The sequence below is a fragment of the Macrobrachium nipponense genome, chromosome 7 (genome assembly GCF_015104395.2).
Source record: "Macrobrachium nipponense isolate FS-2020 chromosome 7, ASM1510439v2, whole genome shotgun sequence".
Classification (NCBI taxonomy): Eukaryota; Metazoa; Arthropoda; class Malacostraca; order Decapoda; family Palaemonidae; genus Macrobrachium; species Macrobrachium nipponense.
Window position 1 is genome coordinate 28,126,100 of NC_061109.1, and position 16,476 is coordinate 28,142,575.

At 36.2% G+C, this 16,476-nt stretch overlaps 1 protein-coding gene across 14 annotated transcripts in view; it reads left to right on the plus strand.

Annotated features, from left to right (window-relative positions):
* The window catches only part of LOC135217790 (potassium voltage-gated channel protein Shaker-like), a 693,892-nt gene that overhangs the window by 582,975 nt on the left and 94,441 nt on the right, over positions 1–16,476 (plus strand). For all 14 annotated transcript variants that reach the window (XR_010315194.1, XR_010315196.1, XR_010315195.1 and 11 more), the window contains one exon: positions 10,476–10,596. Coding sequence is in view for 11 of the 14 variants with exons in the window: in XM_064253828.1 (XP_064109898.1) it covers positions 10,476–10,596 (121 nt within the window). In the remaining 3 variants the exon portion in view is untranslated. The remainder of the gene's footprint in view (positions 1–10,475; positions 10,597–16,476) is intronic.

A 16,476-nucleotide genomic window follows, 5' to 3' on the forward strand; every position in this document is an offset into this window, starting at 1 on the left:
AAGTTAATGATTTCATTTCGAATACCTAGGTACATGAAAAGACCAAGACATCGTACCTGGTATCTGTCTTTTTGTAATTTCACAATGTACAAATCTAACAGACGAATAAATTTTTCATTATTCACTTTCTCGCTTAGGTTATTTTAATAATTTCAGCTGATATATATATTTATATATATATATATATATATATATATATATATATATGTGTGTGTGTGTGTGTGTGTGTGTGTGTGTGTGTATGTATGTATGTATGGATGTATGTATTATATAAATATCACATTTTAGATATTTCATGATCAAGTTATTCACGTGTGTATATAGTGTGTGCGTGTGTGTGTATATATATATATATATATATATATATATATATATATATATATATATGTGTGTGTGTGTGTGTGTAAGTACAGAGAAAACAAATTGAAAGAGAGAGAGCGTGAGAGAGAGTGAGGGAGAGGGAGCAATTTAATCAATACTCGGCAACGTCCTTCACTGCATTTCTCTCATTCACACTCATTCATAGTGATCCAGTTACTACCGTCTCTTCTAGTTGTATTGTATTCGGACACATGATAGTATTTAGGTCTGGGAATGTTTTTCTAGAAAAGCAGGAAATTCTTAGACTTTCATTCGTACCTTACGAAACAACAAAAGAGACAAAAGCCATTTGTCGTTGGTTTTACTCATCATTTCTTCATTCTTTTTCTTTTCTTTTATCACGGGCTAAGCGATAACTACAGTAATCAGTGATTTGACGGATATACCTCCTCGTTGGCCGTCTCTGTGAGGGAGGATGAAATCGATGTCTTTGATTAATGTCTGACCCATTCATTTGGTACCTAGCTCAAGAGGATTTGTTTACATAGTTCATCTTGGTTTAATACTCTCTCTCTCTCTCTCTCTCTCTCTCTCTCTCTCTCTCTCTCTCATACATAAATAGGCTGGATTTTAAAACTGCCTTTCCAACGTGCTGAGGGAGTGTTCTATTGGGAGGGGTTCCGGTTGATGGGTTCAGTATAGCATTAGATCTCTTTACGCCGAAACACTTCTATAAACCTAAATACAAAAATGCGCTCTGTGCACCAGGTTTAACCGTCTCGGTAGTAAGCTAACGATTGAATTTGTAAAAAAAAAAAAAAAAAAAAAAAAAAATCAGTTCAAGTTTCTGGCGCTACCATGCTCCTCTAAAGGATATATGGATCTTTAGAGATGAACTATAGTGATGCGGAAGATTTGCTTTCTAAAAATACTGAAGCCCAAGTCAGAGAGAGTGTCGTAGCTAAAAGTCATCCTCTCTTCCCTTGTATGCCAATGTCCGTATTGATTTTCCTCGGCGTTTCTAAAAATACTTAGGATGTTACTTATAGAATGCACCCTCCTCACTCTGTGTTACCCGAATCAGGAAGCCCCTTAAAATGTAAGCCATTAACACCGTCTCGGGCTCAGTACCTTGAAGAAAAAATAAAATGCCACTTACAGATTGGAAAATTAAGATCACAAAAACCAGCATGTCAGTGCAAGTGTTGATACCTGGAAGTTGTTACAATAATTTGAGTATACTACATGGAATCTAACTAATTTGTTGCGTTTTGTTTATTTTATGATGAATTTGAAACTGGAAACGGTACTGAGGTGTTAAAAAATTGGATCAAAATTAGTTTGCACTTGTCAAAAATCGCAGTAACCCAGAAGTAATAGTAAACCTAGACTTCATTGACATTCTATGGGCCATGAACATGTATAAGCTGGTGATAGCATGATAGTTTACAACCTTCTATTTAGAACGTTGGTATTCTCGAGGGTTATGTGAGAGGAGATTTGTCGAATAAATCAAGCTGATTCAAATTTTGTTCTTGTATGCGCAGTAATTTAATTTAAAAAAAAAATTTTGTCAATATAAACAACATCTTATCTGGTCAGTGACTTCTATTCCGGATAAGCGTTTCACTGAAAATTGAAATCCGAATGGATAAGAATGAAGACATTTTTCTTACATCTATTCATTCATCATCCACGAAAATAAAATAGAGTAAATCACAAAGGTGCGTTTAGGAGTCTCCCATTTGTAGATGTCATTCATATATATTGTATTTTTGTCGTTTTCACCACTTATGCTGCTTCTTGATCTTCATTTTTTTTATGAAGGTAGACGATACAAGTTTTATTCGGTTTTTAATTTTCTATTTATTGATAAAATAAATTTTACTAAACAAAGAGAAATGCTGGGGCACCTGTGACGAATTTATTACTACTAATAGGGGACCGTTGCATAGATGTAAGTTTCTCTCTGATTACTTTACTTGGAATTTAAGTGAAAATAACGTGAGGCTCAATATGATAACGCTGTCGAAAATTAATTGTGTTGAAGGCTTTTATAGTTATATATTTTCTACTCTAACATGACTAACTGCTCGTTCCAAACTCTTTATCTATCAGTGACTTACAAGGAGATATGGTACTTTATAATATAGATATATATATATTATATTATATATATATATACATATATATATATGGATATATGTATATATATATATATAGATGTATATATGTATATATATATGATATATATAATATGACTGGTAAAAGTGTTCTGTAACAACAGAATTCCATCTAATAAAAGGAGCCCATAAAACACCAAAATGTAGAGAGAAAAGTACTATATTTCAGAGACTGCTGTCTCTCTCTTCAGGTATATGAATGAGAAAAGTTTACAGAAAAGGTGGTATTTATACCAAGAGATTCGTCCACAAGTAAGCAATTTAGGTGCACCCCCGCTGATAATCTTCCTTTAATCTTCTTAAGCGTTGGTTGAATGAACACTGCGTCGACGATGTCCGAGGTCCAATTCCCTTTTGAGATGTTCATTACCTGCTTCTCTTTTATTAAGGCCGATTCCATCATTTGACTCTTGTACCGGCAGTTGCTGCTATAAATTACACGTGACATATTCCAGTTTATTCTATGGTTATGTTCATTTATATGATTGAAAATAGCCGAGTTCTGTTGTCCATACCTAACTGACCGTTTGTGTTGTATTAATCTCTGGGGAAGTGATTTACCTGTAAATCCGATGTAAGATTGGTCACAGTCCTGGCATGGGATCTCATATACCCCAGAGTCTTTGGGCGATGTCTTTTGTTGGACGTTAATCAGGGATTTGGCTAAGGTATTTGGGTAGGTAAATGCAAAAGGGTTGGATTTCCCAAGGGTGTGAGTTACTCTCTTAATCGTCTCCAGGTGGGGAATTTTTATTTTATTGTTGGGTGTGTCTCTGGTCTTGTCTTTAGGGGGTCGGTAGAAAATTACGTTTGCTTTTTGAATTGCTTTCTCAATTATATGGTCAGGATACTTTAAAGATGAAAGTTGCTTGCGAATTAGTTCAAATTCTTTTTCCAGGAAATCTGGGGAACAAATTCGTAAGGCTCTTAAGAATAGGTTGCTAGCTAGACTTATCTTGATAGTTTATTGTCATGCATAGCTTAAAGTAGGTAAATATATGAAAGGTGAGAACGTTTTGGCTTTCTGTATATGGTAAATTTGTATTCTGGTCGTGTCTCTGATTATTAAAACATCAAGAAAAGGAATTTTGTTGTCTGTTTTCCCGCATTCAACTTTAAATTTGATGCTGGGCACTAATGCGTTTAATTTTGAGAGGAATTCATTAAAATTACCCCACTTATTATCCCAAAATGTTAGTATGTCATCCACGTATCTCATCCACAGCATGTTTTTGGGTTTTATTGCATTTATTACTGTAGTTTCAAAGTATTCCATGTACAGATTGGCTCCAAAATAGGACTTAAAGGAACTACCCAAATACTACACCCGAATTTTTGCTTGTAGAATGATTCCCCGAATGAAAAATACGTTATTAGATGCACATAATTCAACTAACTTTATTATTTTGTCAAGTGCCAAAGGGAAATGATCTGAATAGGGGGATAATTTTTCCCTTAAAAACTGAAGAACGTCCTGTACTGGTACTTTTGTGAATAGGGAGTCTACGTCAAGGCTTAAAAGTTTTATGTTGTGAAGTGGTATATGTGCTTCTCTGAATTTGTGACAAAAGTCTTCCGAGTGTTTGATGTGACTGGGGAGTGCCTAAAAAAGGAGAAAAGGAGGCCAGCTAACCATTTAGAAATTTTGTAATTGGAAAGCTCCGGCGCATGAAACGATGGGTCTGAATGGAAGATTGTCTTTGGGTGATTTGGGAAGACCATAAAAGTAGGGTAATTTAGGATTAATTAAATTACTTTAAATTTCTCTATTAGAGAAATTTAAAGTAATTAATCTAAATTACCCTACTTTTATGGTCTTGCCCAAAACTCACAAAGACAATCTTCCATTCAGACCCATCGTTTCATGCGCCGGAGCTTTCAATTACAAAATTTCTAAATGGTTAGCTGGCCTCCTTTCTCCTTTTTAGGCACTTTTTCTCCCAGTCACATCAAACACTCGGAAGACTTTTGTCACAAATTCAGAGAAGCACATATACCACTTCACAACATAAAACTTTTAAGCCTTGACGTAGACTCCCTATTCACAAAAGTACCAGTACAGGACGTTCTTCAGTTTTTAAGGGAAAAATTATCCCCCTATTCAGATCATTTCCCTTTGGCACTTGACAAAATAATAAAGTTAGTTGAATTATGTGCATCTAATAACGTATTTTCATTCGGGGATCATTCTACAAGCAAAATTCGGGTGTAGTATGGTAGTCCTTTAAGTCCTATTTTAGCCAATCTGTACATGGAATACTTTGAAACTACAGTAATAAATGCAATAAAACCCAAAAACATGCTGTGGATGAGATACGTGGATGACATACTAACATTTTGGGATAATAAGTGGGGTAATTTTAATGAATTCCTCTCAAAATTAAACGCATTAGTGCCCAGCATCAAATTTAAAGTTGAATGGGAAACAGACAACAAAATTCCTTTTCTTGATGTTTTAATAATCAGAGACACGACAGAATACAAATTTACCATATACAGAAAGCCAACGTTCTCACTTCATATATTCACTACTTTAGCTATCATGACAATACTATCAAGATAAGTCTAGCTAGCAACCTATTCTTAAGAGCCCTTACGAATTTGTTCCCCAGATTTCCTGGAAAAAGAATTTGAACTAATTCGCAAGCAACTTTCATCTTTAAAGTATCCTGACCATATAATTGAGAAAGCAAGTTCAAAAAGCAAACGTAATTTTCTACCGACCCCCTAAAGACAAGACCAGAGACACACCCAACAATAAAATAAAAATTCCCCACCTGGAGACGATTAAGAGAGTAACTCACACCCTTGTGAATCCAACCCTTTTGCATTTACCTACCCAAATACCTTAGCCAAATCCCTGATTAACGTCCAACAAAAGACATCGCCCAAAGACTCTGGGGTATATGAGATCCCATGCCAGGACTGTGACCAATCTTACATCGGATTTACAGGTAAATCACTTCCCCAGAGATTAATACAACACAAACGGTCAGTTAGGTATGGACAACAGAACTCGGCTATTTTCAATCATATAAATGAACATAACCATAGAATAAACTGGAATATGTCACGTGTAATTTATAGCAGCAACTGCCGGTACAAGAGTCAAATGATGGAATCGGCCTTAATAAAAGAGAAGCAGGTAATGAACATCTCAAAAGGGAATTGGACCTCGGACATCGTCGACGCAGTGTTCATTCAACCAACGCTCTAAGAAGATTAAAGGAAGATTATCAGCGGGGGTGACCTAAATTGGCTTACTTGTGGACGAATCTCTTGGTATAAATACCACCTTTTCTGTAAACTTTTCTCATTCATATACCTGAAGAGAGAGACAGCAGTCTCTGAAATATAGTACTTTTTCTCTCTACATTTTGGTGTTTTTTATGGGCTCCTTTTATTAGATATATATATATATATATATATATATAGTTTTTACAATCGAGAATGGCATTTGAAGTACTTGAATGGAGCTATAATTTTTTAGTGTTGAAGAAGTCCTTGTCGTAGTTCATCTCATTAGCTTGGACAGAAAATAGAATGGACATATTTTTATTAATGCCATTACGTGTTAAATGATTACAGAGTCCTGCAGTCTGTTTAATCAATTGCTAGATCTCCATCTCAGTCCTGTGACTTTCATTTATATCACAAATGTCCAATAATTTCTTATATGTGTTACATAATATCTTAGAAATGAATAACTCAAAGTTGTCAATAAACTTCCATCTGGGATATCTTGAGATAGTGTCACTAAGTGGATACTTTATCTTTAAAAAAAAGGAACTCAATAGCTATTAGGCAGTTCATAACAAAGTTAATATTTTACATACAGCTAAATCATGACTGTCATTTGAAACAGTGACGCAAGGTAAGGTAATTCCTTTTTTGCGACATTAACAGAAGATTTTTTTCACTCAAATAATGGACATTTTCTGTTTTATCAGTGGTGAGAACTGCTAGTTACTGAATCTGGGCATAATTCTGGTTTCTTATCTGGTGTGGACTTTCTGTCAGAAAAACTGGTGGATCTTGAAGTTAAGTGCTACCATGAGTGCTTAGATAATCTTCCACAGTCATTTATCGGCTACATATGTGTGTGTGTGTGTGAATGAAAGAGAGAAGAGAGAGAGAGAGAGAGAGAGAGAGAGAGAGAGAGAGAGAGAGAGTGCCCAGGTCTTCTATTATAGCATTCTAATGCAGTGTACTTATTTTCTTGAAGGCCAGCGCAAACTTTCGGATCGTCAGTATTCGAAAATTGATACTTATTGCAGTGAAATGCGATGAACAGTGAAATCTTTTACCTGAAATGTACAGAAATAAGGTTATTTCTGATACGTTCACATATAGTAACCGTAACACTTTGCTGGGAATAAGGGAGTCAATGTATTATTCGAGAAGTATGAGGTCGGTTTCCAATTATTTTGTCCAGTTCAATACTTTGATCCAGTTATAAATTACCTAAGTTACTTTTCCTACAATTTCCTGGCCTTTGCATTTCGTAAATCTGCAGTTGTGCTGTGTTTGTGTTAGGGCAGATAGACATGAATTAAATGTAGTTATTTACTCACAGACAGGCTTTCATGTTCCATGTAAATAGAAGGTAAAGAATAAGTAACGGACTTCTGGGGTTATATCAGTTGCACGAAATAAAGAATGGGTGATTGACTCGTTGGAGTTCATGTCGTTTCTTATTCTGTCTATCTGTTTGTGTAACTGTTTACTTTTACTTGTGTTGCTCGAAACGATACACACACACACACACACACACACACACACACACACACACACCACACACATATATATATATATATATATATATATATATATATATATATATATATATATATATATTATATATATATAGTTAGTTTATCATTGTAAATTACTTGTGTTGTTTGTTTTGGATAGATAGTTGCGGCAATAACATGAACCCGAATAACGTAATTTCATAAATCCGTGAAATATTCTTTTGCAATCCGTGATTTTGTAGGTCATCGCAATATACTCAACGGCGCCTGGATTTTCATTTAATCTTATGAGTATCTTTCACTCGCAAGTTAGAACCGGCCGCTGAAAAAGCTTCTGAACCGTCAACGTTATTCATAATGGATTCAGAGACCCGAGTTCTTGTGAAGTGCCTGGTGATAATGTGTCTGTCGATCGAAGTAAGTTGAATCAACTTCCTGAACGATATAGACCTGCCCGAGGAGGGAGGGAGACGCTGCTGGCGAGACCTTCCCATTATTGCTCGTGAGTTACGACAGAAGCAGTGAAAGCAAAGAAGGGAAGAGTGGGAGAGGCGATGGTGAAAAAAATATTTTTTTCTCTTTTCGACAAACAAGGAAAGGGAAAATGTAATAAGAGAATGGACGTGAAGGCATTAGAGAAAGGGCGCAAGACCTATCGATAGAGCACAGGGAAGGGGTGATCATTATAAAAAATACATCAAATGGTTTTAATTCATTGTATATATTGCCGTTACTCTTTTGTATTTTTAGTATATTTGATACCTATGACCTTAGTTCATTTTGTATCAGGAATGTTCCCCCAAAAAAGACACTGATTTGTTAATGCCCTATATGTTGCTGGCAGTCATCAACACTGAACATGCAAATGAGTAGTTTTGAATAAATTGAAAGCTCCCTAAGGCATAAAACTTACTCCACTCGGAATGAGGCGTAAGAACGAGTGAAAAGAAAGTTATTAGGGAAGCACTAATTTCATGATATGTATAAGGTCCGTTGCCTCTCAATCATCTTGACCCATTTTGGATGAGAGAGAGAGAGAGAGAGAGAGGGGGGGGGGCGGGAAATGTGGAAGCAATATCCTCATTTCCTTTCATATTTCCCAAATGTCATGTTAGGAAAGCTTCTTTGTGATGAAATTTCCGTGTGTGCAAATAGTAGTTTGTGCGAATCATTTTTGTCATAGCTGATGCAACATTGAGCCTTGCTGCGAGTATAGGCAAAACATTTCACGAAGGTGGGAAACTTTTGAGACGGGGCAATAAAAATGGAGCGAAAGAGAGGACTGGCATCTTATTAAACGGCAACTTCCTTGCCAGTGATCATCAGGCATATTTAACTGGAATTTTATGAGCCCCGTTCCGTATTTATAGTCCTAGTGAATGTGTTGTACTTATGGAAAGCAGGTTGTTTTAGGCACTTCTCTGTATGTAAATTCTTTCTATTCCTGAAGTTCAGCCATTACATAAATGATAAGCTCTGTGTGGAATACATTCTTCATGAAAGGTAGAGAACAGTTCAATGAGCATACATTGCAGAAACGACTTTCTTGTTAAGTCTAATTTCAAACAAATTCTAACTTGGCCTCAAACGTTAAAATTCAACGGCAGATTAGTAAACTTTATGTGTAAACTTTTTATTTTTTTAACTGACGTAAGTTGTGTCAAGCCGATTTCATCACTGAAAGGAAGTGGATACTTATATTGGTAAATGAGTTTATAAATCAAAACCTTTAGCAACGAAAAAGCAGAAAAAAGATACTTTCTAAATGAAACTTATGATAGGTTTTATGTAGAAGCATTGAGTTCTGTAGAATGTATTTTGGGTGCAATTCTTTTTCCAGCCTCGGTTCGGTATTTAGATAATTAAAAGATCAGCAATTTCTGTTTTGATTTTCTTTTGACCTCGATTTATATCATACATTTACATGCTTATGAAATTTTATTCGCGAACGTATATATGCGCATTGTATGTGCTTGCAGGCAGGTAATTCATTTTGATGATGAGTTAACTTTTTATTTGGATGTTTAAACATCATCGATCATGGGTTCAGTATTCCCTGTTTAGCATTGTTGATTTTATACTTGGTTGAATACCTTTTTGACAACGGAATAGTAAGAAAAATCAGTAGAATAAGGGATACCTTGCGCCTGAAAATTCTTCTTTTTTTCAGGCGCATATTGAAATATTTCAACAACGTTTTTGGTTTATTTATATAGACTTGTGGGATAAACGTGTGAAAATGGCTTTTTTTCGCGTTGTCCAAACGTAAAAAGTGTCCATTAAATCTCAGTGACTATAGGCCTTTGTGAGTCATGTGAACTTCCAAGGTCATGGCTGTGATCTATGATACTCACTCTGATCCCTTTTTAGCAAAGAATACTTACTGTCTGTGATATGTTTCAAAGCAAGTCTTGAAGAACGTTTAACTTTATTGTATCACCTGTAGAAAATGTAATCTCATTCATTTTATTTGGGGATGAAACCTATGGAGCTTTAAACCTTTTAATTATATTATGTAAAAATGTCAAGACTTATGCAGCCACTGTGCTCTAATGAGGTGTAAATGCCTTATAGTAATTGTACATATTTTTATGCAGGGGTTATTCTTTACATTATGCCATCCAGGACAATATTTTATTTGTATTTTTGAAACAGAACGAAATTGAATAAGGAATACATCATTATTATTAATAGCCAAGTCACAACTAGTTAGAAAAGAAGAATGCTTCGCATCCAAAGGCTATATAGAAAAACAGCCTAGTGCGAAAAAGAAATGCATAAGTCAATAATAAAATTTATTAGAAAAAAGCGAGGGTTAATCAAGGAAGATAAAAAAAAAATTATGAACCCGAGACTTGAGCGACAGAACACAGTTCGCTTTATTTAGATGTAAATCATGACTGAACGACTGAAATTCAGGAGTTACTCTATAATTAGAAGAATAATATAGATTCATTTAATATTCAACTAATTTTATGCCCACATAAGTAAAAGCTACATATTGGATTTTCTTGCTCATAAAAATTGATGGGTAATTCGAAGCTGTATGAGTTCGATTGCTGAGAATGACTTTGCTACTGCCTGTATTTGCAAGGTTTAGTCATTGTCAGCAGGTACGTTTAATGACCTGCTAAATTTCGCATGCACAGGACGTTATACTCTTATTATTGATATTGCCGATGGATGTGTTCTAATTATTTTTTTTTCTTCATTGCAGGTCACTACCCAAGCTAAGTAGCCAAGACGATGACGGCCCAAATCCTCAGACCTTCATTGGGACGGGAAACTTCGAACCCATTCCTCACGATCACGACTTCTGTGAGAGAGTCGTAATAAATGTAAGTAATTTATGCTCTCCCCTTCCGCAGACACTTCTGCCTTTCTGGTTTTTCTCTCCTTTTATTCCTGTCCTGTTTTTTCCATTTGTTATATCTCCTTCCTGTCAAAAGCAATAGACGAGAGAAGTTAGTATGTCATCTTGAATCATTATGAATACATCCATGAGGGATTCTATTTTTTTAGAACCCATTTATCTTGATCCTCAAAAGGCTTGATTGCTTAGTGTGACATTCTACTTTCATGCTTTTATTTTCAAGTAAAGTTCATAATATCAGTTTTGATAAGAATAGATTTAGCTTGACTTAGTAGGTGACATACACGCTTTGATAAATGAAGCACTTACTATTTCTGACTTGTAGAAGACATTACTTTTACAGAAGTTCCTTACAAATGTACAGATCCAATAAATGAAGTGAAAAGATGTGGCAGGGAGGAGAAGAGCCGAGTTTAGTGGTTATTAGGTGGAAGGTGCACCGAATGAAAACATTCCTTTTCATTGGCTCGTCAGGAAGGGAAGCGCCAGTGGCTGAATGAGATCGATGGGTTAGAATATTCAAAGAATATTTAAAGAGGCCTCTCGGTGAGAATCAAAAGGATCTGACATAGGGAATCCCTGACGCTTTTCAAACATTCTCACGGAAAAGAAGGCTGCTTTCAGAGCTGAACTCTGATGCGTATTTTCTATTTTCAGTGCATTCTACGGAAACATTTTTACTGATCAGTACTCCTGGTTTTATTATTGGAACTTCTCGGGCTTCGATACAGAATTTCACCATTCTGTTGGGATCATTTACATCTTGATTATTTTTCCCTTTCATAAACAAATATACCCATCAGTAAAGGCTGGTCGTTTATGTGGAAGTTTCGTGTAGTCACTGGTATGTCTACCTAGTCTGCTTTTTGTTGTTACTTTGTAGTTCATATTCAAGGAGAAGGAATAACTGAATCATCCTATTAACAGTGATTGTCCTTGGAAAAGATAAGTTGATGTTTCTCCTCCGTGGAAATGTCACAGATGCTCTTCAATAGTAGGGAGAACAGATCCCAGAAGGCTGGAGATCGTTCCAAAGGATGTCGGTCGGCGCAAGAGAGCAGCCAGTACTACTTGCTCTTTAACTCATGAGGCCAGGACTACATTTTAGGAACTGCGCCATAATCTGTGGTACATGAACGCGGCTAGGAGTGGTTCCGGGTCTTCGGTCATATTACAGGCAATACAAATGGGAAAATAGGGAGCGGCTTCCGGGTATCAGAATGGAAACCGTTCCAAGTCGTTGCGAGAGAGCGATTGCTAACAATATCGGAGACATTTATTAAGGGGGTCTTTTTGTTAGAGCAAGAGAAGCCCTACCCCACATGTTGGAAGCGGTGTCCTTTCACGATTTGTCGATTCATTTCTGGACATAGAGAAGATGCAGCGTGAAGATTATCTTCCGCTTTTGTGGCATTCGGTCTTCTCAGCAGTGCAAACAAAGATGCATCAATGCTTGAGATCTCTAAAGTCCAGTTAACTGATTCTTATTGGTTGGGAAAATATTTTTAAACTGTATTAGCCATCACTTTTTGCGTTGGTATTTTTGTTTGATTATTTTTTCCTGAAGGAATAGTAATGCATCTTTCAGTCGCGTACTAGTACTTGATGCACCCTGTGTAAAATGATTGCCCGTTTCATGCGTGGAGGTTTGACGTGACCTAACTTCGTCTGTCATGTAGATTTTAACGTGTTATGTGTTTCTTTTTTATTTTAAATATTTTGGGATGGAGGCTCTGGACTCAATGATAAATTCAACGTTAAGGCGTTTCTTTTTTATGTTCTAGTCTAGTAGTTATAATATTATTATTTGCCCCTGGGGTGCGGACCCAGTGGTAACGTCTTTTGCATAATTTATATGATGGTCTGCGTCAGGTGTTGAAATTTCTTTGTGTTAGTGTTTCTTCTTAAATGGAATTGTTTAAAAAAAGAGAGTTCTTTCATTCAATCCTGAACAGGTAAGGTGCTGTTACGGCGGTAAGACAGGCATACGTTTAACAGCACATTTATTTAACATATCAAATAACAGTCCTGTTTGTGTAAATTGTGAACATGGAAATTTAAAACCCGTTCCCCCTCCCCAGGTGTGAGGCCGGGTCACTGAGATTAAAGTGAAAATGCTCAAGATTATTATATGCGTGTAATAGGGGATTGGCGGCGGCATTTCAAACGGGCACGTGTGGTTGTTGTTTTTTTTTTTTAGAAACCCCAATATTATAAACATTTTCGATACAGGCAAGCATAAGGTGACTTGTACGGCTCATTTTCGTATCCGTCAGTTAAGCTAGTTCTAAATATATCTGTAAACCTGAACTGTTTCAAGAATATTGTATCTCCTTTTTTGTCATTCCTATTTTGCTCAAATGTTTGTTAAAACTGTTTGTCAATTCTGCAATGCATTTTTTATGATAATAGAATGTATACAGTAAAGTATATTACGAAAATGGCTCCTGTAGATGTTAATATTATATCAAATGATGCCTAAGTAAAGTATTTCAGTTACAGCTTTCATATTTACGTACTCTTCTAAAAACCAGTAAGGGGAAAAGAAGACGTTATAGTATGTCATCAAATAAGGATTTTCTGTAGTCGCAAAAGCATTTTGCATGTTTTTGTTTGTGTCTGTGAGCTGCACTTCGAGGTCTCGCTTGCCAAGTAGACCTCCTTTCAGACTGAGAAAGACTGATATGTTTTAAGCTATTTTATCTAGATAATACTTTCTCCCGTATCAGTAACAACCTTGTTGAGTGAGAGAGATAGAGAGAGAGAGAGATATCAGTGATAATCAGGGCATGACTTCTTGCTTCTTATGCATATATATCTTATAAAAACCTATAGAACACACACGTGCTCTCAGAAGGCTTACGTCAGACTAATTAGTCACTGAAGCAGTGTTAGAAGTGTCTTGAGTTCGATATATCTTAGACTGCTTTAACATTTTAGACTGTAAAGCCTCCATTAGACATTCGGTTATAAACAAATCAAGGCAGTCACATTAAGGTTTGCGTAATTTCATAAATGTTCATTCTTTTTTTTTCTGCTCAGTGATAAGTCCTGTAATGTTATGCAATTGAAATTAGCTACTCCGCTTAAGTTTAATATCCAATGGGTTTAAAGCAAATGTTTAATACCTGAATTGCAATATAATTAGACATGCTAGAAAAAATATATCGCTGGGCGGCAATTAGGTCCTTCTGTTTCTTTATCTAAGCAATTCTTAAAAGATGCTCAAAATTGATTTTTTATGCGGTGCCGTAAAGAAACCTTATTCCCTACTATTCCCAAGGAAACTTTGTTGTTATTTTTTTTTTTTTTTTCATTTTTTTTATCCCATGCATCGGTCACCTCTTGTTTAGACGTAAATATCATCTTGTGTTTTTACTTTGAGCAGTTTTTCCTTTTTCCTTTATTAGTTTGTCTGTACCAAGTCTAAAGAGAGACTTCATTTTATCCTAACTAATTAATAAAGTTAAAACTAAAATATTATAATTGGGCTACTTTTTATTCCCTTAGTGTTAAAAAATCTGAGTTCGCTGTCTAGTGATTCTTTTACACGAAACATTGATTGCCATAGCTGAACAGAATACATGACTGAAATTCTTGTAAACTGCCTTGGTACCTATGTTTAGCGATTTCACCTTACATGACTTTTGAAGTCCATAAATATATATTGCAATCAAGAGCTGAGCTCCGTTGATGATGGGGATAGTTCAAACCTCATGAGAAGGATTGAGACACTCATTCAGATCCGATTCCTTCCCTGGGGTTGTCTGCCAAAGCTTATAAAAACTGTTGCAACATAGATAGCAAAATGAAAGTACAGGTAATAAATGATAATGGAAGTTCAGGATTTCAACGACGTAGTTTTCTATCATTTTGAATTTTCAGATTAAGTATTGTAAGTCGAACTTGATGGCCTCTTGATAAGGACATAAAATAGCCTCCAGTTATCGTTAAGGAAAGGAAAATTCAACTTGAAGCGTTCCAAGTTCACTGAAAGAAAAGAACTCTTCATGAAAGCAGAGTCGAATGTAGATGCAGCAAGTTCGAGTTTATTTCTCTGAAATGAAATGAGCTTAACACTAAGCTGAAGTGAGGTGTTTGGAGGGGAAGGGGGAAGAGGCCACAGAGAAAAGATATATTTGATGAGTGCCGTAGACCGTAGCAAAATGTAGTCTTAACTTCCTGGAAAACACCTTTATCTGGTCAAATATTTTGTCAGATCCGAAGCATTGTTTTCTGAATCCCAAAATCATAATGAAAGAGTGCAAGCAAGGAAGGCCAAGCAGTCAGCCCCTCAGTCCCATTATCCTGACTGAAAGGATTATCGTAAAGAGATATTCAGTTATTGACTTCATTCCTCCCCAAAAATGCTTTCCGACTTAATCCCTTATATGATAATCTCCAGGATCTCTGCCGCTTCCATTTGCTTTGTTCATACTAAATTCATGAGCATGAGCACCCTTATTTAATTATTTTATGGCACTTTTATCTGTCGGGAATTGCAACCCTTGTGATCCATACTTCTATGTACAATCCTCGAGCTTCAGTTGGTTGAACCTGTGTGATCAAAGATAAAGCAAAAGTTGTGTCAGTTAATAGGAGAATACATATAATACACACACACACACACACACACACACACACAACTGAGTTGGAGATTTCAAAGGTAGGTCTCGTGAGATGAGGAACTCGGCCGAGGTTCCAGGAGAACAAGATCTCTGAGAGAAGGAAGTCGTAGCTCAAGAATTCTGAGCAAGGTTTCCTGAGAGATCAACTATTCTGAGCCAGGTCTCGTGAGACCTAGAACTCTGAGTAACGTCTCGTGAGGTCAACGCTGAGCGAGGTGTCGTGAGATCTGGAATCTACCTGGTACTCCAGCGAAGCCCGAGCCAATCATACATTTTCAAAGTGGATATTTTCTTGATATCTCCCGTTTGTAGGATTGTCCTATTGCGATACAGTAAAGCAGTGTTCAGCTTTGAATCGATTCAATACACCCTAACAATCAAACGACTCTTCAAAATAATGTAGGTATAGGTATGACCTCATGATAAACCACTTAAAATCAGTGTTTAACATCAATTGAATCTCAGCAATGTGTGTTCGGCATATTACAAGACTTCATTATTCCGTATCCGTATCTTCAACAGATGATGCAACTGAATACAGTAATTGTTTAGCACGTGGCTCAAATTTTCTGACTATATGATTCAAGAGTGCTTTAAACATTAATTAAAAATCCACCCTAATCACTTAATATTCTCATAGTTTTAATTGTCAGTTATTGAATTCTGAGGGACAGATTAAAAACTCTCTGAGGGCACATACCTCCTTCAACATCTGACTTCTAAGAGCATAACTAGAGACGATTAGTCGTCTGGATCCAGACGAGATCTAACAGGTCAAGGTACATAATCTGTCACTCTTTCTTTACGGGGCTGCTAAATCTACGGTAATGGTATTTAGGTTATCGAGATCTTAAGCTTAGCACATTTGGTGGAGGTAACTCCGAGAAATGCAACCAGTTCACTCTTAAAAATCATTTAGTTTTGAGAAGTATTCTCAGTTTTCACAAAAAAAGTGGCTGGATTATTATAGCTCAAAGAGAGTTTTCAACATAGATTTTCCCAGGAATCCACCTCTGCAATAATGGTCACTTTAACGCTTGCAGGGGAATACTGTGCTCACGCTCTCTTCGCTAAATGTTCATACAGTTCTTGAGTTTCAGCAAAAAAGGAAAAATTGAGAGAAAGGGAGCTGGTCGAGGTCACGTCTAACCCTACCGCAGGCTAAAGCTGACCTAACAGAATGACACTGAAAACTTCAAGTATTTACTAGGAACCAG